This window comes from Schistocerca piceifrons, chromosome 1 (genome assembly GCF_021461385.2).
Source record: "Schistocerca piceifrons isolate TAMUIC-IGC-003096 chromosome 1, iqSchPice1.1, whole genome shotgun sequence".
NCBI classification, from domain to species: Eukaryota; Metazoa; Arthropoda; class Insecta; order Orthoptera; family Acrididae; genus Schistocerca; species Schistocerca piceifrons.
Window position 1 is genome coordinate 629,924,283 of NC_060138.1, and position 24,968 is coordinate 629,949,250.

General features: G+C 39.9%; 1 protein-coding gene across 1 annotated transcript in view; it reads left to right on the forward strand.

Moving 5' to 3' along the window:
• LOC124804733 (egl nine homolog 1) overlaps positions 1-24,968 on the forward strand; it is a 67,066-nt gene that overhangs the window by 32,392 nt on the left and 9,706 nt on the right. The window contains exon 2 of the mRNA XM_047265031.1: positions 22,934-23,053. Within this exon, the coding sequence (XP_047120987.1) occupies positions 22,934-23,053 (120 nt within the window). The remainder of the gene's footprint in view (positions 1-22,933; positions 23,054-24,968) is intronic.

Below are 24,968 nucleotides of genomic sequence, written 5' to 3' on the forward strand. Positions count from 1 at the left end.
CTGAATTCGGTCTTCCAAAACTGTTTCACTTCTTAAGATCTTAATACAGTCCCTCTTTTCAATCATCACATGAGTGTCGAAGTGGCGGATATTGAGATAAGTTATCACGGGGTAGAAAAGCAGCTACAGTCACTTAGTAGTAGTGGAAAGGCATCTGGGTCTATAGCAGCAGTTTCTCATAGGCCACTGAAGCAACGAAGAGTACCTAGCGGTTGGAAAAAATCACAGGTCATTCCTGTTTTCAAGAGGTATCGTAGGACTGGTGCATGTAATTATAGACATATATTGCAGATGTCCATCTGTTGCACAACTGTAAACCATATTTTATGTTTGTGTGTTATGATGTATTTGGAGAACGAAAGTCTCCTTACAAAAATTAACATGTCTTCTGCAAACAGAGATCATACAAAACTCAGCTTGCTCTGTTCATACGTAAAATCCACAGTGCTGTATACATTGACACCCAGGTTGATGCCGTGCTCCTTGCTTCAGGAAGGCATTTGGTACAGTCTGCACCCTCATTTAAATTCAAGACTTCTTTGCAGGTAGAACTCGGCACATATCTCTAAATGGAAAAAAAAAAATCAACAGATATAAATCCAATTTCAGGAGTAACGCAAGGAAGTATGATAGGGACCGTTGCTGTTTACAAAATATATTTAACGTATGTATGATCTAGTGGAGAATGCCAGAAGTTTCATGAGGCCATTTACAGATGATGTAGTTGCCTGTGAGAAGGCGGCAATGTCAGAAGACTAGAGGACTGCAGGAAGACCTACAGAGGAGTGATGAATGGTGCATTTGGCCCTGAATATAAACAAATGTAACATGTGCAGCTGCTGTATAGTTACACCATTGGTGACAAATTGTTGGAAACAGTACCTACCATAAAATATCTAGGAATAACAGTATGGGGCACCCTTAAGTGGAATGCCCACACAAAGCAAATAGTAGGAAAACAATGTCAGACTGAGATTAATAAGAATCTTAAGGAAATGTAATTCATCCACAAATGAAGTGGCTTAAAAAACATTTGCTCTATGGAGTCTTGAGTATTGCTCACGAGTTTGGCATCCTTACCTGGTTGAATTAAAAGGAGGGAGGGGGGATAAGATCCAGTACAGAAAAGCATGTTTAGTCATGGGACTGTTTAGTCAGTGTGAGAATGTGACTCAGATACTCAGCAAATTCCAGGGACGGACACCACAGATAGATGTACATCACAGAGAGCTTTACTATTGAAATTCTGAGAGTGTATGCTCTGGGAAGAGTTGAACAAAATATTGCTTTCTCCCACAAGTCTCGTGAAACTTCCACAAAAATATTTGAGAAGTTTCAGCTAATATGAGAGTCTACCGACAGCTGTTCTCCACACACGCCATTCGCAAAACGGAACAGGTATGGCTGGGGTCAGATGATGGTACTAGAAGTAACCTCTGCCACACATAATCAGGTGGCTTGCAAAGTAAAAGTGTAGAGTTAGAAACTATCTACCAGAATTTGAGATAAAAAACTTTTTAACTTCCAGTACTAATGGTGCAATAAATACCTTTGAATTTATGACAAATTGAGGTAGTCCACACATTCAACACCAGAAATGTTTGTGGGAGGTTCTCGGGCTTTCTGTCTTGAAAAAAGGTACCAGGGAATGTTTCTGTGACTAGACCATTATAATCATTAAGGTCCATTCTTGATTAGGTTATACTGTTTGTGCTTCATGTCTACTAGGGGACACTACACTTTTTTCGTTTTGTTTACTGTAATGGTGTGTCAGTGTTTCTATCCTCACCTTCTGCACCATTTGCAACACCATTCTTTGAGATAAAATCGCTGGCTGTTGTAAACAAAGCAAACAATGGAAACTCCAGGTAGGAATATCAATAATGTAGGAAAAGATGGATTGCTACTTACCATAAAGAAGACATGTCAAGTTGCAGACAGGCACAATTAAAAGAAAATGTTTTTTTTTTTTATGGTAAGTTGCAATCTCTCTTTTCCTACATTAAAAAGTTATGAAAAACATGTTACCTATTCTCTCTGCTTCTTGACATTTAATTAATTGAATGTAAACACTGCAAAAATGTGTTTTATTTCTAGCTTGTGAGCTACTATCAAATATTTTGCAAAATTAAAAGAATATGGGTTTCAGAAATACAATTTCTGAAATACCTCTTTAAGTTGTTGGTTGTCTAGGATAATTGCAGTGTTGCTTTTCATCAGGCTTGTAGATCTTGTGCAATGAATGAAATCATCATTATCAATTTACCAATTACAAAACAGTATGCTGGTAAACGCGTCTATAATAAATCTTTCACACTGCAGTGGAGAAAGAATCCCTCAAGCGGCTCCAATGATGGGAAGCTCTGTCATGCTGAAAGTGCGTAATTACATGTATAGTGCAGATACGATAATGAGTGAACACAGTGCCAGCATAGTCATTAAAGTCAAATCACAATGGTATGAAGCCATTAATATAATAGTAAAAGCAGGACATTGTCCCATGTTTGCAGTTTCTGTCCATGGATTAGTTGTTATACAAAGTTTCATTTAACATTGAGGAATAAAACAATTTGGCATGTGCTAGTAGTAAGGCAGTGTGAAGGTTACAAAAAGTTAAAATGCCTTATGCTTCATAGTAATGTAGTGGCATTTGTCTGTAAGATGATTAAATACAAATAGCCAAGTAGCCTATGTACATTTTGGTGACGAATCATTATCACCAGTATAACATAAGCTGTTAATTGAAAATTCAGGATGGAATAACGACAGTATTTTGAGAAGAATAGATGGCTACTCAGTGTGTAGAGAATGTGTTGAGACAGGCACAACAAAAAGATGCTATACATTTTAGCTTTCAGTCAAAAGGCCTTCTGAAGTATAAAACACGCACATATTCACAACTCTCGTACACACACCACCACCACCACCACCACCATCACCATCCTTGGCCACTGAGACTGGACTGCGTACAGCAACTTTGCCTGATGGGAGAAGCAATCTGTCAGTACTGGAGATGGGGTGGGGAGGAGGATGGATAGCAAGGTAGGGGCCTATCTGTTCATTTCATCCCCATCGACGCGCAGGTCGCCGAAGTGGCGCCAAATCGAAAGACCTGCACCAGGCGAACGGTCTACCCGACGGGAGGCCCTAGCCACACGACATTTCCATTTTTTGAGGAAAAGGATTTTTATCTTGAGGAAAAGGATTTTTAATCGACAGATAGATGGACAACAAAGTGATCTCCAAGGGTTTCCTTTAAAACTAATATGAAAACCCATCCATCCAGGTTTAGATCTCTGTGGTTTCTATGAATTACGAAAGGCAATGCCTGGGTTACGTCTCCCTTCCCTCCCCCCTTTTCAAATATTATTGTTGTTTGATTGGTAATTCATATTCCATCATATATTGTCATGTGCCTCTTCTTTGACAATAAAGGAAAAGGTCCATAATGTTAAATCATCCGTTTGAGATGTAAGGCTATTTACACTGAACAGTAATTTGATAAATCTTTTTTACTTTTGTAAGTTTGTTCATTACGCTGGGAGTGAATGTGCTGTTCACAAAACATATAAAATTTTAATTGGTAATTTCACTTGTTCACCATCTGCGATGGAATTAAAAATGGAAGTATGTGATCTTATAAACCAAGTATGAAGTAAAGATGCCTTCTTCTTCTTTTTCTGTTTTTCCCCTCCTGCCTAGTACCATGTAGTACACGTTCTCAAATTGTTAATGCTGGTCACATATTAATGTATAAACTCAATGAGGCACCACTCCATGAGGCAGTGTAAACAATGGGAAGCCGTCCTGATACGTGTCCACTCAACCCCTGCCCACAGCTCGTGGGTATTGGTTGGAGATAAATCAGATGCATGCACCTCTTGCTAAAAGACATTTAGGATGTGGTCAATGAGATTGAGATTCTGTGACCTGGAAGCCACACCATCGATATGCATGTGTGTCTGAAGCTATTCTGACACTGCTTTTGAGTACCGGTAAAGTGGTGTTGCAAAGGTATTGACATCTACAGAATAGTGGAATGGACAATGGTTGCACATAATAAGACAGAAAGTTCCTATACATTTACTAGTGAGTAGGGTCTCTTTTATTCTGAGTATACATCCTCCACACAGTAATATTCTTGCAAACTGCCTAAATGGTGGTGTTCCATGAACTCACATCCTGCCATTAATTGTGCACTTACATGTACTGCAACTCACCTGTCCGGGCAGTGTTTTCCATCTTTGACCCAACCATTGTGCATTCCTGTGTTGATGCTTGCATCTCTGCCCTGTGACATGAGCAGATGTTGTGGCTATTTGCAGCTTGTTCATGTCTAACATTAAACTGACAGGTGATTTGCTGCATTGTGGCACATTTATCTGTTGCTGCAAATCAATGTGATTTTCCCAAAATTGAATTGCCACTATACAAGAGAGATAGCATGTGAATAGCCCCAGTGTCTGCACAAACACAGAGGTGGAGTTTCACATGTGACAGGAGCTCGCTTTATCCAGAACTGTTCTCTGATTCAAGTACTTATTAGTTTGTTCCAAACTGTTTTGAGAGGAGTTATGTTTGTAAATCTTTAACTCGTGTCCTTCAGATATGCACTTGTAATATATTTGTCACATTTATGATGAAAAGCTATATTATCAAACTCAGTAGTTACCCACCACTCATAACCAGAGTGTTCAATACAGTTTACACTTGTTTCTCAAGTATTTGCTTGCTTATGTCACATATATAATGTGAGGAGTTAGACAGCCACACTTGTTCACTTTAAAACACTTCCTGTGATTTTGCAGTGTGATGTTCTCCATCACAAAGAACTATTTCAAATATTAACAATAACTCAGACTTTGGAAGTAAATATTTTTTCACTGCACCAACAAGTCAAAATATGCTCATCTAACTACTTTGACAATGAGCCAAACATGTTATTGCTTCCACATACATCTGAAATGAAATCAAATTAATCTGGACTTACACAGACTATAAATGACAGCTAGCTTCCCACACAAAATTTGTGAATGGAATTGGTTGCCATTAAAATGATAGTTGTACTTGGGCTACCAACTGTCAAGGATTGCAGAGTAAAAATATTTATGTAGACATTGTGTGCATAATTTAGGCCACAATTAGTATTACAGATATTGTTAATTTCTCCTTAAGAGACTATTTGATGTTATTCATGTAATATTTTTGGTATGGCATTTCTTATTATTGTCATCTGTAGGCCAACCAGAAAGTCCTGTACAATGCACAAGTTGCCTCCGTTTTACACCAAATATAAATGTGCACAGATGCAAGAGTTGAAATTGAAAATTCAGCAGTTGTGTTAAATGTTGTTCTGCAAAATATGGGTATCAGCTTTTTGGAAAACTTATTGTGCATGCCTATTTCTTAGGGCAGCAGCCACAAAGTGTGCCTACGACCACTGTGTAAGCTCAGTTGCATGTCAGACTTAGGTAGATTTCATCACACCACAATTAAAATAGCTAGACAGATTCCCGTTGTGAACAACTTGCTTTTCTGAAGTTATATCTCAATTTGCATGTTTTTCTTATTGATGGTTAGACAGAATATGGGCACAAATTCTACTATTTGCTTCAGCCAAAATTTCTCTTTAGATTCACTTAACTTTAGCTCTGGTAACTATCAGGATCAAAGATAATAAAACACTGACGCATTGCAACCAGCATTACTTTTTGTCTGCATATCAATTATTCTCAGATATGTCCAGATTGTAATTTAACAATTTGATGGTCAGTATGAGAGCATTCATAATAACTGGAACATAAAATACCTATGTTGTCACTTAAGTTTCCTTATTTTCACAAATTATCAAATATTCTGTTATAAAATTTATTTCTTTGAAGTAAAGGAAAGCCAGAAATCAGCTTTGTAATTTCCATAGTGTTCCCTATTCCTATAACTTTTCTTTCCAAAGTGGGCAATCTTCATTTCATTATCCATCATAGTACAAATGAAATTAAAGATAAAGGTTGTCCATTCTATCTACTTTCAGAAAAATCCATAACACCCAAACACATTTTATTCCTATAACAACTTCAAACTGGTTTATTTCCCTCACCCCAAATGAATATGCCATTTATACAATTTTAAATCCATTATCCTATATGCTGATGCAATCAAAGCCAAACAGATTCATACTTATTATTTTTAATTATTATTTTTTCACTATATTTCAATGATGGCCACACAGTTGAAGTGTAACCTTGGGGTTCTTGTTGTGGATGCACTGCAATCCCAGTGAAGATTTCATACGCTGATGTAAAATTCACATGATTACCAACAACCTTTGTTCTACCAAAAATCACTAACGTAATTATAAACATAACTTGCTATGTATTGTGGAGGCAGTAAGACTAAAAAGTGGTAACCATATGACATGTCACTACAGCATGTATTAGAGTATTAGGGATTAGAGAGTTTACACTTCTAGTTCCGAACAGCTGTAGTTAACATGTCCAATGCGGTGTCAGATGGAGAGTCAAACTGACAAGTAAATAGTATTTGTCCCATGAATTACATTCATATGTAATTTCTCTCAGTGTTACAGTAGAGTGGCCACACTGGAGCTGCAGTTGTTCATATTGTTTCAGCAGTGTGTGCGGGTATATTTGCTACCATCTAGAACAGGAACACTTTCTACTTGCATAGTTTGGCTATGCATCTATCACATTCACAATCAGAAGTCGTTTTAGGTAGTCAGTGGTAGGCGGCAAAGGAGGGTATTTGGAGCACTAAAATGAAAACTGTATGGTATTTTTCTCTGGTAAATTGTGGTCTTTTTGGATCTTGAAGGGTTTCATTCAATTTTCACTTTCTGCAGTGAGTGACTATACTGAAGTCAAGGTTAGGTTGGAAGGCGATGCTTTGAACATGACTTGGTAATGCCAACAAATGATAGTATCAAATATTCTGTTATAAAATTTATTTCTTTGAAGTAAAGGAAAGCCAGAAATCAGCTTTGTAATTTCCATAGTGTTCCCTATTCCTATAACTTTTCTTTCCAAAGTGGGCAATCTTCATTTCATTATCCATCATAGTACAAATGAAATTAAAGATAAAGGTTGTCCATTCTATCTACTTTCAGAAAAATCCATAACACCCAAACACATTTTATTCCTATAACAACTTCAAACTGGTTTATTTCCCTCACCCCAAATGAATATGCCATTTACACAATTTTAAATCCATTATCCTATATGCTGATGCAATCAAAGCCAAACAGATTCATACTTATTATTTTTAATTATTATTTTTTCACTATATTTCAATGATGGCCACACAGTTGAAGTGTAACCTTGGGGTTCTTGTTGTGGATGCACTGCAATCCCAGTGAAGATTTCATACGCTGATGTAAAATTCACATGATTACCAACAACCTTTGTTCTACCAAAAATCACTAACGTAATTATAAACATAACTTGCTATGTATTGTGGAGGCAGTAAGACTAAAAAGTGGTAACCATATGACATGTCACTACAGCATGTATTAGAGTATTAGGGATTAGAGAGTTTACACTTCTAGTTCCGAACAGCTGTAGTTAACATGTCCAATGCGGTGTCAGATGGAGAGTCAAACTGACAAGTAAATAGTATTTGTCCCATGAATTACATTCATATGTAATTTCTCTCAGTGTTACAGTAGAGTGGCCACACTGGAGCTGCAGTTGTTCATATTGTTTCAGCAGTGTGTGCGGGTATATTTGCTACCATCTAGAACAGGAACACTTTCTACTTGCATAGTTTGGCTATGCATCTATCACATTCACAATCAGAAGTCGTTTTAGGTAGTCAGTGGTAGGCGGCAAAGGAGGGTATTTGGAGCACTAAAATGAAAACTGTATGGTATTTTTCTCTGGTAAATTGTGGTCTTTTTGGATCTTGAAGGGTTTCATTCAATTTTCACTTTCTGCAGTGAGTGACTATACTGAAGTCAAGGTTAGGTTGGAAGGCGATGCTTTGAACATGACTTGGTAATGCCAACAAATGATAGTATCAAAGTTAAAAAAAAAAGCTTTGCTACTGATAATGATATTGTGATCACAAAAACCTTGACTACAGTTACTGTACATTTCAGGTAACGACATCACATGTATCTCGAGCGCCACACAGGTATGGTTTAGGTCATGATGAATTTACTGTGAACTTTTGAGATGACGTCTGCTGTGTTTCTGAAAAAATGGCTCTTCTGTTGTAACATTTATGTTAGCATTTGTCTCAGTTGCTTTTTAGTGCCCCTGGTGCAGGATGGGGTGGCTGTGAACAAGGATGGTGCGAGCAGGTGGAAGCGGTGAGGTGGGAGTCCAAGTGACTCCAAAGAAAGGCAGTTGCAAATGTAACAAGTTCTTTCATTGAACCCGGCCACGGTGCAAGCGGTTCTAGGCACTTCAGTCTGGAACCGCGCTGCTGCTATGGTCGCAGGTTCGAATCCTGCCTCGGGCATGGATGTGTGTGATGTCCTTAGGTTAGTTAGGTTTAAGTAGTTCTAAGTCTAGGGGACTGATGACCTCGGATGTTAAGTCCCATAGTGCTTAGAGCCATTTGAACTAATCTTTCATTGACGCATATGCGCTGCTTGATACACTGGGTCAGCTGGCCACTGAATTATGCTGGGCTGGCTGCCTGTACATCCAGCAATTGCTGACATAGTACTAAACAACATAAGCAGCCACGTTATATAATTCAGTTGCTAGGTCCCCACACCAGCAGTGTGTAAACTCAATACTGTTGTGGCTGCTACGGCCTCTGGTGGCATCACAACAGGGGATGCCCACCATGTTGAAATGCCAGTCTTGTGGGGGCAGTATGGCTGGTGTGCATGGGAAGTGACCCGCTGTAACCTAGGCAGGAGTTGGCCATACTGTTGGGGATGACCTGTTGTGGTCAGCCGTGCTGGGCGCTAAGTCCAGGCAGGGACTTACTGTTGCAGAACTGTCACCCTGCCATGGCCTCGAACTGGTGACCTCTGCTGACAGGTCCAAGTGGCATCCTCACCCAGCACAGCCCTGTCATCCTAGTTGGGCTGCGAGACTAGAAACAATTGTGTTACAAAAAAAAAAAAAAGACCAGTACTTACAGTTTGCAGGAGTGGACTTGTTTAAGTATGTCACTACCAGTTCTGTATCTTAAAATATTACTGCTTTGCCCCCTGCTGCATTAGTCAGAGCAGTACTGACAAGTTTGCTGTTTTAGCAAGTTAACTTGCCTCACAGCAATATACTGTCCTGCTGGTCTGACGCACCACGACCTTCTCTCTTTGACAATGTTGCAGCTCCTCCTCCATCATTACTGCAAGTCTACTACCATCTCCAAAATTAGTAATACTCCATGGAACAACACTTGTATGAATTTTCCAAGAACTCCGTATTTCACTGGGTACATACGAATAGTTTAAGTGGTTGCCATTCATGTCTTTCTGTTACCAGGAACCAAATTCGAACATACAATTGTGCTCAATCACTTTTCCCTTCTGCGTATACTTGGTGGTAGTAGAAGAGTAGGTTTTACCTACTGGGTTCCATAATTATGGTTCAACTCGGGCAGTAGCTCGCACTGTGTTTTCTGTAACATGCCATTCTTCTGATAACTTATTTCTCTCCAGCATATACAGGGTGTCCCATTTATCTTGACCACCCTACATAACTGTTTGTCCCGATGCAAATTACAAAATGTTTCAAGCAAATGTTCTTTAGCCATCAGAAGGAAATCGATCAGCATGATTGCCTTCGTTGTAGCTTTGTTTTTTTACAAAGATATGAACAGCAGTCTGACTTTTTAAAATGGCACCCTGTATTTTTATTTGGTAATTCATTTCCTCTCCTAAAAACCCATTCAAAAATGTATCACAGTGTACCATTCACTGAAACACAACATTATTAATTACATAACACAACATTGGCATTGACACTCCCAGCACTTAGTGCAGGTACTCGGGGTAATGGAACACATCCACATTCTGATGGTGACAGAGGACAAATGTAAACATAAGTAGAATGCGCACCCATCATTCCGTCAACTATCGTCAGTTGAAGAGTTGTGTGAGTAGAATGTACACCAATGAAGAGAAGGTAGAAATGCTACTCATCTATGGCGAATATAAGTTAGCAGAACAGTAATTTCAATACTGCTTTTTTATGTACGGGTACATTCAGTACAGTAGTTTAGTCCTTTTAAATACTGTTGTGTAGAGTAACAGTAAAGGCTGTCCTTCCTACAAATTGCATCAACATAACGTTTCTTTTATTGTTGTTGTTGTTGAAGGTAGGCAACTGCTACGCAGGCAGTGGAACTGTACAGGGAGCGATATCCTGACAAGAACCTACTTTCCAGACTGATGTTTTCTCGTCTTGTTGCAGCGCTTCAGAAAACAGGAAGTTTCAACCGACGACAACGCAATCGTCGCAGCACTTGCACAGACGAAGCTGCCGAAATTACTGTCCTCGTTTCTGTTGCTATGAATCCACATGTGAGCACACGACAGCTTGAACGTGAGATTGGCATTCCTAAAACCAGTGTACATTGTATTCTTACACGTCACCGGTTCCATGCTTGCAATGTACAGCTACATCAAGAATTGTATGGGAATGATTTCCAGAATCATGTACAGTTCTGCCAGTGGGCACAGCAGCAAATCCTCGCCAACCTGAACTACTACTCCAATGTTCTATTTACCGATGAATGTTCCTTCTCAAACAAAGGACGGGTAAATACAAGGAACATACCATTATTGGTCCAGTGACAACTCACAATGGCTTAGACAGGTGGAACATTGGTCAATGGAGAATTAACGTCTGGTGTGGGATGCTTAGTGCAATAATTATTGGCTCTTATTTCATCAACGGTAGTCTAAATGGCACAGCGTATGCCAACTTCCTCAGATGAATTCTTCCTCCTCTTCTGGATGAAGTGCCACTAAGAACCAGAATGCTTATGTGGTATCAACAAGATGGATGTCCGGCACATAATGCCTTGTGTGCACATCATGTTCTGAATGGAAGGTATCCTGCCAGATGGGTTGGTTGAGGAGGAACAGTTATTTGGTCTGCTAGGTCTCCTGATTTAAATCCTCTGGACTTTGGAGATGCATTCAAGATGTTGTGTATTGTGATATTCCAACAACTCCAGAGGATATGCAGGAGTGTATTGTGCTTGCTTGTAATTCTTGTCAACAGGCAGCACTGGAACCAGTAACTAATTCATTTATTCAACAAGTGTACCAGTGTATCGATGTCCAGGGTCACCACTTTGAGCATCTTTGAATGTTCTACTCCTGGACAATGGTACAGGAGAGTCAGTCAATTTTCTGTTATGTTTTCACTTGGTTTTCATTAGTTTTCTGAAAACTCCAGCAAGTGGACAAGTTTGTGATCCCAGGCTCAAAGTCAGTGTTGCGTTATGTAATTAATAACGTGTTTCAGCGAATGGTTCACTGTGATACATTTTTGAATAGGTCTTTAGGAGAGGATATGAATTACCAAATAAAAAATACAAGGTGCCATTTAGAAGAGACATACTGCTGTTCATATTTTTGTAAGAAACAGAGCTACAACGAAGGCCATCATGCTGATTGATGGCCCCCTGATGGCTAAAGAACATTTGCTTGAAACATTTTGTAATTTGCGTCTGGACAAACTGTTATTTAGAGTGGTGAAGATAAATGGGACACCCTGTGTGTCCTGCTTCCATAGTTTTGTTTAAGTCTCTAATATCACCCTCATCTTCCATTCCAAACACCATTTTCAAATGTGAGTAAAAGTACAACAACAGCTATATCTTGAGAATGTCTTTATTGTATCACACGACTAGTTTCAGCAGTACAGTACCCTCATCCTCAGTTCCCACCACTGCCAAAAGAGTATTTAATTTCCTTGGCACATTTCCTGGGGGATCTTTTTTCTAGCACACATGGGTAAGTGTTCATCAGGAGTCTGTACTCAATGCTGTGTTGTCTGCAATCAGCTAGTCAAGTGATAGAATAGATGTATTCTCAAGATACAACTGTGGCAGTACTTTTACTCATATGTGTCATTAGCTGAAGCCCCTTGTGCAATGAGATGGACATCCATAAAACGACAAGTTTCAAAATTTTACCCCCAGCATCCAACCATCCTGTCTTCTGCCATGTATGTGGCACAACCTCCACTACTTGTCTCATTTGTTCTCATAGGATCTGTGCAGTTTACCACATCCCCTGACACTTCTTGAGTACCCTCAAGCTCTGTGCAATTTACCTATGTTCATCAAATGTTTCTTCCAACCTATTCACCTCTTTCCTGATTTCCCATACATTAAAAGCCACCCTCAATGCCCACTGATGGGCTGGTGACTATCACATCATCTTGCCTCAAGAAAAGCACTCCTCCTTTCCGGTGCTAGTTCTGCAACACCTCCGTCCCAGTCCAAGCAACAAAATGCTGTATTGCTATGACTTGTCTTTCCGTTCTTGCCCTCATCATATTACAACCTGCAGGAAGGGACAAATACCACCCTTCCTTCTTCCCTCTTGAGAAAGATACTGCCACTAACAAACTTTACAAACAACAAAATAGTAGGAAAAAAACTCTGTACTAACATAAATTGTTCACAATAATCCATGGCAAACACCCCTCTCCTTCTTGATCTTAATGCATACTGCACTTTCCATACAGGCTCAACCACAGATTCTTGTCTTTTCCTCCACCTCATCCTCATCACGTTCTTCTCTGCCTCAATCCTTGACATTCAAGGAATTGTCTATAGACTACCTTGAAAAAGTCATAGACACCAACAAGCACTATTATTGTTCTTGTTATTAACTGTAGGCTCGCTTCGACTGACGAAATAGTCTCCACCATCTGGTAAGATGCTTGATACCTTGTGATGAACTTCATCTTCCCGTTGAGCATGTAAAGACTGGATAGCATGACCCATTGTCCTACCTTATAGTGCAATAAACATGCCACATGTCTCACTGATTTTCCTTTTCCTCTGAGGCCTTCGTATTTGCTTCTGTACTTGTTTCCATACTAATTGAACTGTTTTTCAAAATTGCTTAGCAACTCTCCAGCTTTACCTTTATTAAGTCGAATGATAATGGCATATTCTGACCATAACCACCTCATTTGGGGACAACCCAGTATTCATGTGTACTTTTGAACTGTATGCTACACAACATACCTTAGATATGCATTTCAGACCATATAGCATGCACATAGTAACTTAACATTTTCATAGTTGTTGTATGCATTCATTCATTCCTTTCTACCATTGGCCCGTGGGTGAAAAGGACTAGTTCTTAACTTCTTCACATGTGTTAACTAACACAGCACCCTCAGTAAGCCCAACATGAAATTCATACCCTGGTCTGCAATTATTGTATCTGGTACTCCACACTTCATCAACCAGTTTTCAATAACTACTTGTGATCACTATGTGTTGGTTCGGCATAGCAACTATCCCTGTATACCAATAAAAGTGATCTATTACTGTCAGTATGAATTGGCTTCCTGTTGGCGTACAATTGAATGGCCTTAAAACAAAAATCTCAAGCCGTTCAAACAATTTCGATGCTTCTGGTAGCAGCCTCTGCAATGGTACTCACTTATCGTTCAAGTCAGCTTGCTGTGCACACTGTATGTAATTCCTCAAGTACTGATCCACACCAGTTTTCCTTCCTGTCCAATATCTCTTGGCTATTCTCCAATTTGTTGCTTTGCAACCTCTGTGATCAGATAACGGGACCATGTGCTTCCTTTAAAATCTCCTCTGTTGTTACTACTACGTGTGACCCTAGCTTTGTTATCTTGCATAATAGTCACATGTGCTGAAGTCCATGTGCGTCCTGTGCTGTTTACAGCCACTACGGCACTGTGCACTACCTTCCACTCTGCAAGACCGTGGCTCAGAATTTTCATCACTGCTACGTTGCTGCTATTCCATCCTTCTTTCCTGGCTTTTGTACTACTTCATAGTCAAATTCACTAAGTCTCAAGGGTTATCTTGTCAGTCTGCTAGATGGATCTTTCAGTCCCAATAACCACTTCAAAGCAGTGTGGCTGGTCGCAACATGAGAGCTTTTCCTGTTAAGCAGCATCTGAAATACATGACACCATAAAGGTTACTCACATTTCCTTCTTTGTCATTGAATAAGTGTTCTCTGTTGCAGTCACCTGCCTTTACATCTAGGGCTACTGGATGCTCTTTACTGTTAATCTGGCTTAAATCACATCCCAAAGCATGATTAGATATGTTACATAAAAGAATAACTCCTTCTGAAAGTCAGGATGTCCTAGAGCTGGGCTGGATGTGAAAACTCTCTTAAATTCTTCAAACACATCCTGACACACCTCTCCCCATATGAATTTTACATCTTTCCTTAGCAACTCTGTGAGCGGTTGTGCTACTTCATCAATCTCTTTCACTAATTTTCTGTAGGAATTTGAGAACTCGGAAAAAGACTGCAATGTTTTAGGTACTTGGAGTTCCTGTACAGCTTATACTAGTGCCGTTGTCTGTCCTCACTCCGTCTTTACTAATTACGTGGCCTAAATACCCTACCCCTTCTAAGGCAAAACTATACTTCCCTGTGCTCAACGTCAGATGTGCAGCCCTCAGTCTCTTAAAAACTTCCTTGAGATGTTGTTTAGGGTACTCCATGTGTCTTGCAAATACAATGATATCATCCAAGTAAATTAGACACCGATGTGGTTTCAAACCTCTCAGCATACCAGCCAGCATTGCAGGTACATATATTAAATCAAACTGCATTCTCTTGAACTGACAGTGCCCCCGTGGTACCAAAAATGCTGTCTTCAAGTAGTCTGTATGAACAACATCCTATTGCTGGTAACCACTCCTCAAATCCGTAGTTGACAAATACCAACATTGCTCTAAATTATCTATGGCCTCAGAATGTTTGGGATGGTATCTGCATGTGGTATGGTCTTGTTCAGGTGATGGTAATCGCAGCAGAAGGTTTTTTTTCTAGATTCATCCATAGACTTCTCTTATACAACCACAATTGCTGCACCCCTTGGACTACTTCTGTCTGCTGTTATCTCATCAGCTAACTGCTGGTTATTAAGATTGCCTGTAATAGGCTGTAAATGTCTAGGAATGCAGTATGGTTTCCAATACACCAGTGCTTTGTTCCTTGGTGGTATTGTGTGTCAGGCCAAGGGTGTTGCTGACAACAGAGACCGAGGGTGTTGCTGACAACGGACTCCATGGAAAAAATAAATCCTCAAATTCAAATAATAATTCTTGTCTTTCTATTCCTTTTAGATGCTCCCCTCTCCCCATCTGGAATGTCTAATATTTACAGGTACTACTCTCTCACCATACCTCTCTTGTACACATATAACACTTTTCTGAACAAAACAACTTGCTGGATCCTGTATATCATTTTCCTTCTGATGCTACACAACACACAATGTACCCACAGCTAGATCCGGCTTCACATTCACCTGAACGGTTTCCCAGTGCTATGGCACAGTCTGTGAATCAAGCCTAGAGCAGTTGTATGCCAGTAAACTAGTTTGTCCAATATGCTAGATGCCTCTCGTGACAATTCTACACTGACAACAGTTTGCCATAGTTGGAATGTTATTCCACTAAGTTGTACTGTGCATTGCTGAAGGTCAGTTTTAGCACAGTGTTGATAAAAAAAAGTATAACCCCAAGATCATGCTGAAACCCTCGCTCACATGGATACTACCTCTACATACTGCTTAAACTGAACGGCCTCTGTACTAAGATCTATGTCCACTGACCCTCAACACTCTCACGTAGTTACCTCTGATCTCATATAATCCACAGCATGGTCGGTTCCATTGCCTACGACCCACTAAGTCTCTATTGGCAACTAACATGCACATCCCTGTGTGTAACAGAAACTTATATGCTTCACCTCCTACAGCACTTCATACTGCACACTCCACCTCTGCTATGTAGTTGTTGCCATCTAATTTTAATGGGAACACATGTAGGTGGAGCCTCTTGTGTTTGATGGTTAATTATCTCCTCCTCATCCACTCGTATGTCCATTATCAAAATTTTGCTCATGATGTCTTTCATTTCCTCTACTTCCATTAGGCTGGCACTGCCCTTTGCCCACACCTGTAACACTTACTGTTTGCGGAAAATATCCCAAGTCTGCCTTGAACCACAGTTGACTTACCAATTTCTTTTCAGTCCTTAGCTAACCTAATAGCAGAATACAGATTCTTCGGTGCACCTTCCTTGAGATTTCCGACAGCAGTCTCCTCAGAAAAGCATCGAGCGCCTCTTGCTCAGCTGCTTGCAATAAAACTGTGTGTTGCATTGCTTTGCCCTAACTCATACATGTCTTAATTACATTTCCTCGTCCCAGTTGTAAGATTTTCTAATTTCCCCATGCCTCTTCATACCCCGTGCCTCTTGACAATAGTGCACAACTGTTTCCAAAAATACTTTGCACTATTCTGTTTGTCACACCTTTTGTAAAAGACCCAATTGTTCCAAGATTGCTGCATTCTTTAATGATTCCATATACCTCACATACGTTTTTGCTTTTCCCACTAGTTGCAGTTTTACTACCCATAGCAGGTGACTATTTATACCACCATCCATCTCTACTGACATTTTAAAATCCTCTTAAGAATTATCACACAGTCTCAGATGATTTTCCAGAAAAAGGGGCAATCAACCTCATGCTACAGTACCTGAAGCACTGCCAACTGTTCCTCTGTAACTGCCAAATGTCCACATAGCTGCATATTATCCACCATCAATACTACCTTTTCTAACATTATACATTTAAAGCTGGTGGCAGGCATAAAACGTCATCCAAAATTGTACTGCATGCTTTCTCAGAAAATTATTTTGAACAATTAGTTCATGAGCCCACTCGAAGTGTAAATGGTTGCGAAATCATACTTGACCTTTTAGCAACAAATAATCCTGGCCAAATAGTGAGTATTGTGATGAATACAGGGATTAGCGACCACATGGCAGTTGCTGCTAGGCTAAATACCGAAACACCTAGAACCATCAAAAAGAAACGCAAAGTATATCTATTTAAAAAAGCTGATAAAAATGCTCTCAACGATCTGATCATGTTAGTGTAGAAAAGTTGTGGAACATTTTCAAAGAGATAGTATCGACAGTAATTGAGAGATATATACCACATAAATTAATAAATGACGTTACTGATCCCCCATGGTACACAAAACGGGTCAGATCGTTGTTTAAGAAGCATGCCAAATTTAAAAGAACACAAAATCCCCAAGATTGGAGAGGTTTTACAGAAGTTCGAAATATGGCGCATACTTCAATGCAAGATGGTTATAATAATTTCCACAATGAAATCTGGCAAAAAACCCAAAGAAATTCTGGTCATACATAATACATAAAGCACAGCAGTGGCAAGACGCAATCAATACCTTCACTGTGCGATAACAATGGTGAAGTCACTGATGACAGTGCCACTAAAACGGAGTTATTAAACACGGTTTCCCAAAACTCCTTCACCAAAGAAGACAAAGTAAATATTCTTGAATTCCAATCAAGAACAACTGCCAAGATGAGAAACATAGAAGTAGATATCCTTGGAGTAACGAAGCAGCTTAAATCACTTAATGAAGGCAAGGTCTCCAGTTCCGATTGTATACCAGTCCGGTTCCTCTCAGAGTATGCTGATAAAATAGCTCCATATTAAGCAATCATATACAACCAATCACCCACAGAAAGATCCTTACCTAAAGACTGGAAAATTACTAAAGTCACACCAATACGCAAAAAGGGAAGTAGGAGTAATCCGATGAATTACAGGTCTATATCACTAACGTTGATTTGCAGTAGTGTTTCGGAACACATAATGTATTCGAAGAAAACAATTTATTGACACATAGTCGGCATGGTTTCAGAAAATATCGTTCTTTCGGAGTGTGTGCTGATATGAAACTTCCTGGCAGATTAAAACTGTGTGCCAGACTAAGACTCGAACTCGGGACCTTTGCCTTTCGCGGGCATGTGCTCTACCAACTGAGCTACCCAAGCACGACTCACGCCCCGTCCTCACAGCCTTACTTCAAAAGGTCCCGAGTTCGAGTCTCGGTCTGGCACACAGTTTTAATCTGCCAGGAAGTTTCATATCAGCGCACACTCTGCTGCAGAGTGAAAATCTCGTTCTGGAAACATCCCCAAGGCTGTGGCTAAGCCATGTCTCCGCAGTATCCTTTCTTTCAGGAGTGCTAGTTCTGCAAGGTTCGCAGGAGAGCTTCTGCAAAGTTTGGAAGGTAGGAGACGATGTACTGGCAAATGTGAGGCTGTGAGGACAGGGTGTGAGTCGTGCTTGGGTAGCTCAGTTGGTAGAGCACATGCCCGCGAAAGGCAAAGGTCCCAAGTTCCAGTCTCGGTCTGGCACACAGTTTTAATCTGCCAGGAAGTTTAATATCATTCTTGTGAAACACAACTAGCTCTTTATACTCATGAAGTAATAAGTGCTATCGACAGGGGATGTCAAATTGATTCCATACTTTTAGATTTTCAGAAGACTTACGACACTGTTCCTCACAAGCGTCTTCTAAACAAACTGCGTGCCTACGGAGTATCGCCTCAGTTGTGTGAATGGATTCGTGATTTCCTGTCAGAAAGGTCACAGTTCATAGTAATAGACAGAAAGTCATCGAGTAAAACAGAAGTAATATCAGGCATTCCCCAAGGAAGTGTTATAGGCCCTCTATTGTTCATTATCTATATTAATGACATAGGAGACAATGTGAGTAGTCATCTTAGATTGTTTGCAGATGATGCTGTCATTTACCGTCTTGTAAAATCATCTGATGATCAAAACGACTTGCAAAGTGATTTAGATAAGATATCTGTATGGTGCGAAAAGTGGAAATTGACCCTGAATAAAGAGAAGTGTGAAGTTACTCACATGAGTACTAAAAGAAATCCGCTAAATTTTGATTACGCGATAAAGTCACACAAATCTGAAGGCTGTAAATTCAACTAAATACTTAGGGATTACAATTACAAATAACCTAAATTGTAGGGATTACAATTACAAATAACCTAAATTGTAACGATCACATAGATAATATTGTGGGTAGAGCAAACCAAAGACTGCGATTTATTGGCAGAACACTTAGAAGGTGCACGGGTCTACTAAACAGACTGCTTACACCACGGCTTGTCTGCCCTATTCTGGAGTATTGCTGTGTGGTGTGGGATCCGCATCAGGTGGGACTGACGGATGACATCGAAAAAGTACAAAGAAGGGCAGTTCGTTTTGTATTATCGCAAAATAGGGGAGATAGTGTCACAGACATGATACGTGAATTGAAGTGGCAATCATTAAAACAAAGGCATTTTTCGTTTTGCGACGGGATCTTCGCATGAAATTTCGATCACCAGTTTTCTCCTCCGATGCAAAAACATACTGTTGGCACCCACCTACATAGGGAGAAATGATCATCACAATAAAATAAGAGAAATCAGGGCTTGCACAGAAAAATTTAAGTGCTCGTTTTTCCCGCGTGCCGTTGGAGAGCGGAACGGTAGAGAGAATCTTGAAAGTGGTTCATTGAACCCTCTGCCAGGCACTTTATTGTAAATAGCAGGACTGCTCTCTACATTTACTTTCAAACTCAAATAAGTCAGTTGGCTTCTTTGGGCTAAACAAGGTAGCCTTAAAATTAAAATGACAGTCACATCTCACTTCCATGTCTATTACACTCTCCAAAACATAACCAAATAGTTCATCACTCACCATACTGTATCCATTGTAGGTTGTGGCCAAGACTCCGTGCTGTTTGAAGACGGACACCCGAAATCCTGACACCAGATTTTAGTGTCATCTGTTGCAGGATGAGGAGGCACAGGTGGTTCCAGAGAAAGGCTGCTACAAATGTAGCAAGTTCTTTTATTGACACACATACTGGATCAGTGGCCAGCTTACAGGTGAATTATGCTGGGCTGGTTACCTGCACACCCTGTGTTGCTGGTACTACACCATGCTGATGGCCTTGTCGCATGAGCTATCTGCACGGATTCGACATACTGTGCCCCAACGGCTCCTGCCACCCTGTGGGTTGTAGCGAGGGATGCTCCCCCCCCCCCTCCCCACACCACACACACACACACACACACACACACACACACACACACACACACACACTGAGATGCTTGTCCGGCAGCGGCAGATGGCGGCTGATGTGCGTGGGAAGAAACCAGCTGTCCCATCTGGGCAGGAACCGAGCCATGGCAATAAGTCCAGGTAGAGACTGAGAGCACAGAGCTGTTGTATTGCAAAGGCTTTCCACTGGTAATCTCTGCTGGCAGTGCATGTGGAGTCCTTATCTGGCACAGTCCATCATCCCGGTTGGGCTGCAAGACTCAGAGAATGATTCTGTTACAAATATGACCATGGGAATCTAACTTGCCCCTTGTTGCATGCACTAATCAATGCAGTACCGCTGAGTTCGCTGTTTGAGCAAGCTAACCTGCCTTCGCCACATTCCTTGTTGAATAATTAGTGACAGCATTCAGCAATTGCTGCTCTCAATGCTGCTGCAATACACTGCTCAGGTTCACACTCACACTATATGCCCTTATATGGTTGCTATGCTACAGCTTCATCAGTTTGCTAGGAAAGATAGCTTCCCTCGTTGGACACCTACAACCAGCTACTAAGATGCCTCCTTACATCCCTCGCACCTCACTGGAAGGAACCAATATGAAGTCTGCAAGTAATGATCTCGTGTGAATTTAATTACACTGTTGCTCAACAATCAAATGGTAATAGTCACATCTTTTAAATATCTGGGAGAATGCATATGGAACAATTTGAAGTGAAATGACAATATTAAAGAAACCATAGGAAAAATAGATGCCAGAAAGAGATCCAGTGGAAGAATCTTCAGAAACTGTGTATTGTTTAATAAATGCAAAAGCCACACAGATGTGCTCATCCAACTGCAGTGGCAGGTGCTACACGAGAGGTGGTGTGCATAGTGGTGTGGTCTACTGTTAAAATTCAGAGTGTTTACATTCCTAGAAGAGTCAACCACCACATTGATTTCTCCTTCATATATACCAAAATGATCTTGAACGTAGGTTTGAGTTCATATTGAGGCTTACCAACAGTTATTCCTGTGCACCATTTACGCCTGGAACAGGAGAGCAGGAAGTGTCAGTGGTACACGAAGTACCCTTCACCACACATTTTAAACTGGCTTGCAGAGTATAGTTTTAGCTGTAGAAGCCCTGTCAACATTGCTCCGCAAAACACATAATGGCACTGCTCCTAATTTAGAGTTTTATTGGCATGATTATGAAAGTAGTCCTATTTTAGGAGAAAATTGGTATATGTATTACTTGCACATCTTCAAAAAATAGGTTCCAACTAATCTGTTATCCAAAAACTATTTAGTTTGTTCACTGCCGTACTTAAGCAATGGACACAAATCCCAGACAGTGTGATTTTGCTGTTACTGTATTCACTAATATTATGATCTGAAGTAGAACTGGTTTTGAATTTTTTATCACTGATCTATGATGACTGCACAGACAGTGACAGAGGTTTTGATTTATTGCGGCAGTGGGCAGGGCTACAGCCGCCATCTTGGTGCCTTAACATTCCTACACTCAGTTCGCATCCTCCAGTGGCAGTGGGTGACCTGTGTCCCTGCTATGTTGCTTTCTGTGACATGTTAAAATGTGCACTACAGTAGAAAATGCCATCAATTCTGAGGTGCTTTCTGTGATTAGGTTGTTTGGGCCAAAAACTGCAAACCAATTTAAATTTTTTCTCAACCTTTGTAATGCATGTGGAAAAGGAATAATGAGCGAAAGTTGGGAGAGACAGTGGTGCATTGATTTTAAAAATGGCCGTACCACTGTTCAGAATGAGAACCACAGTGGTAGGCCTAGCCTTGTAACTGACAGACTGAATGAAAATCAACGACAAAATTCATGTTTAATCACCCCATCATACAGCCCACATTCAGTGCCGAGCGACTACCGCCTCTTCCTATCAATGAAGACATAGCTCACTACACAATACTTACATAATGACACCAAACTGCATATTGGTATAAAAATGTGGTTGCAGTTGCAGGCAGCAAATTTCTACAGAGGTGTTGTTGAAAAATTTGGGTCACGGTACGATAAATGCCTCAGTTGGCTCTTATGTAGAAAATAGCTTAAGAGTGTACCTTTAAAATGTATATAACATAATATGATTTTTTCCCATATTGTTATTTTTTTGTTTCAAAATGTCTGTTGTTTTCTGGATAGCCCTCATATTTAGGTATACTGGGAGAACATTATCATAATCATAAAATGTTAAATGTGGTGCTTGCAGTAATATATTTTGTAATTGTAATGGTCATCCATATATAAGTAAATAGCATTTATTATTTTTTTCTTATACCCTCATAGTTCCAGTATCCCTTTAATTTATGATGAGTGATATTTTATCAATTGGAGATATGATTTTTATACGGAATATTAACTGTTGTTAACATCTACAAGGCCGGCCGGTGTGGCCGTGCGGTTAAAGGCGCTTCAGTCTGGAACCACGTGACCGCTACGGTCGCAGGTTCGAATCCTACCTCGGGCATGGATGTGTGTGATGTCCTTAGGTTAGTTAGGTTTAATTAGTTCTAAGTTCTAGGCGACTGATGACCTCAGAAGTTAAGTCGCATAGTGCTCAGAGCCATTTAACATCTGTAATACTGAAAATATGGTCTACTATTTCTTCCTCTTTCATTTACTCATGCTTCCCTTACTTAAACTACCCCACCATTCATTACATGCACATTTGCTTAGTTCAGTGCTGATTTACTAACTCCTAATTATTATACATAGATTTTTTATTGTAGTTACGTTTTGTATCAGATGCAGTATTTAAGGTAGTTCACATTTGTTACAGGCAATGGTTGCTTGTTACCCTGGTTATGGTTCACGTTATGTAAAACATGTGGACAACCCTAACCGAGATGGCAGATGTGTTACTGCAATATATTACCTTAATCGTGACTGGAATGTGAAGGTAAATGTATGTTTATATTGTGAAGAATAATTTCGCAAATGTCAGAGAAATGTGAAAGTGAGTGTAGCTATGTTCTAAATGGCTGTGGAACAGAATCCAATGTTCCAAAGAATCATCTAGTTCATCATATTTGTGCATAGGGATCTGTGATTGCCCAGTATGTTCTGGGTTGTTGCCAGGAAATCATGCAGGCTACTGTTACATTTGCTGGTGAAGCAACTCAGTTTCAGTTTTTTCTTACTTCTTTCACATGGAACACAAGCATTGAAAGTAATACCTCTTATCACAGTGGATAACTAAAATCCATTTCATTTGGGGCATTCCTGTTTATGTGTGTCCACAACTGCCAACTTTGTTCTGCATGCATAGTGATGTTGAAGAAAACGCAAATTACATGCAAAATTTCTATCACAATTTGGTATACATAATTTCTCTTGTTAGCTATCTAATAGCGGATGAAACTGTAACCCAAAACATTCCCATTAGTTAAGATTTTATAAAGGAGGGAACATGCAGGCTTCAAAGCTGGTGGTAGTCTCCAGTTAGACAACAAGATGAGTTATGTAACAACATTGTCCCAGATTTTTTAGTATGATCAAGGACCTTGATATTGTCATGTCGAATCTGATTCAAATACAGTTCTGCATTTTTTTATTTGTTCCATTATTGCCAACACCCATTCAGCAAAGTGTTTTTTACAATCAATCCTTCCTTTTGAAACAAATGCATGCGGTTCAGTATAAGGCACGCTGTTAGCAAAATTGAACAAGTACAGCCTACAAACAATGTGGTTTAGTTGAGTTGATGTCTGGCACAAAATTCTGCTAAGAATGACTGAATTCCATGGCTGGAGTAGGGGGAGCAGGGATAAAAAATAATAGATAATGGAAACTGGTTAATAATTGCTGCTTGAATAATCAAAAAAATTGAAAGTTACACATATACCGAGTGAACTTTAACTAGCACTAATACCAACAGACCTTTAAAATCGATACATTTTTGGATTCATCATCATCATCATCAGTTATCTGCTATATTAGCAGGTCCTTTGCCTCACCATTTTCTGCGATCCATTGCTTCCTTCTTAAGGCTGCTGTATGTTTCGTAAATTTAAGTACCTCTTTTTCCTGTTACCACGATTGTGCATAGAGATTGGTATGACAATACTGGTTCCAGATCGCCCGACCTCTGCTGACGCAAATTCTTCTTGTCTGCTTCGATCCTCTTGATATAGGATTCTCGGCGTGGACAAAATGATGAACATATGGGGTTATTAAGAAACTTCATCTTGCTAATGACTTCCATAACACTTCTTTAATGTACGGTCAGAATACACATTTTTGAACAATATTAATGTGGCAGAACTCTTCATACATCTGCCAGCCACCACTTACAGAGATAAACAGAATATACAGAAATTAAAAATTTGAAGAGCGTATCTCTACTTATATTGTTTGCACACCAAGATTGTCGCTGATTGGCATCGCTGTTGCTAAGGGTAAAGTTCAAAACTGCACCACAAAGGACTGATGGCCCATGCAGGATGACTTGTGCACCTACATAGTTCTTAGTCTCAATAGCAATATTGTCTATTGCTTTATACATTGTAAGGCAGCTATGCCTTCTCCTCCTATAGTTACGTGGCATCTTCTGTGTGAGCGGTCCAATGCTGTTGCTCAAGCGCCTGCATGAAGACTAATGCCTTCTTAACAAAATCATTACTTACATAGACAAAACTGGTGCATTCTTGAGCCCCTGGTGTGTATATATAATAAGTTATTTTGTACCAGTGATAATATTGGTATGCAAACAAAACAAGTAGAGATACACTCTCCAAATTTTTAATTTCTGTATATTCACCTGTTTATCTCTGTAAGTGGTAGCGGGCAGACGTATGAAGAGTTCTGCCGCATTA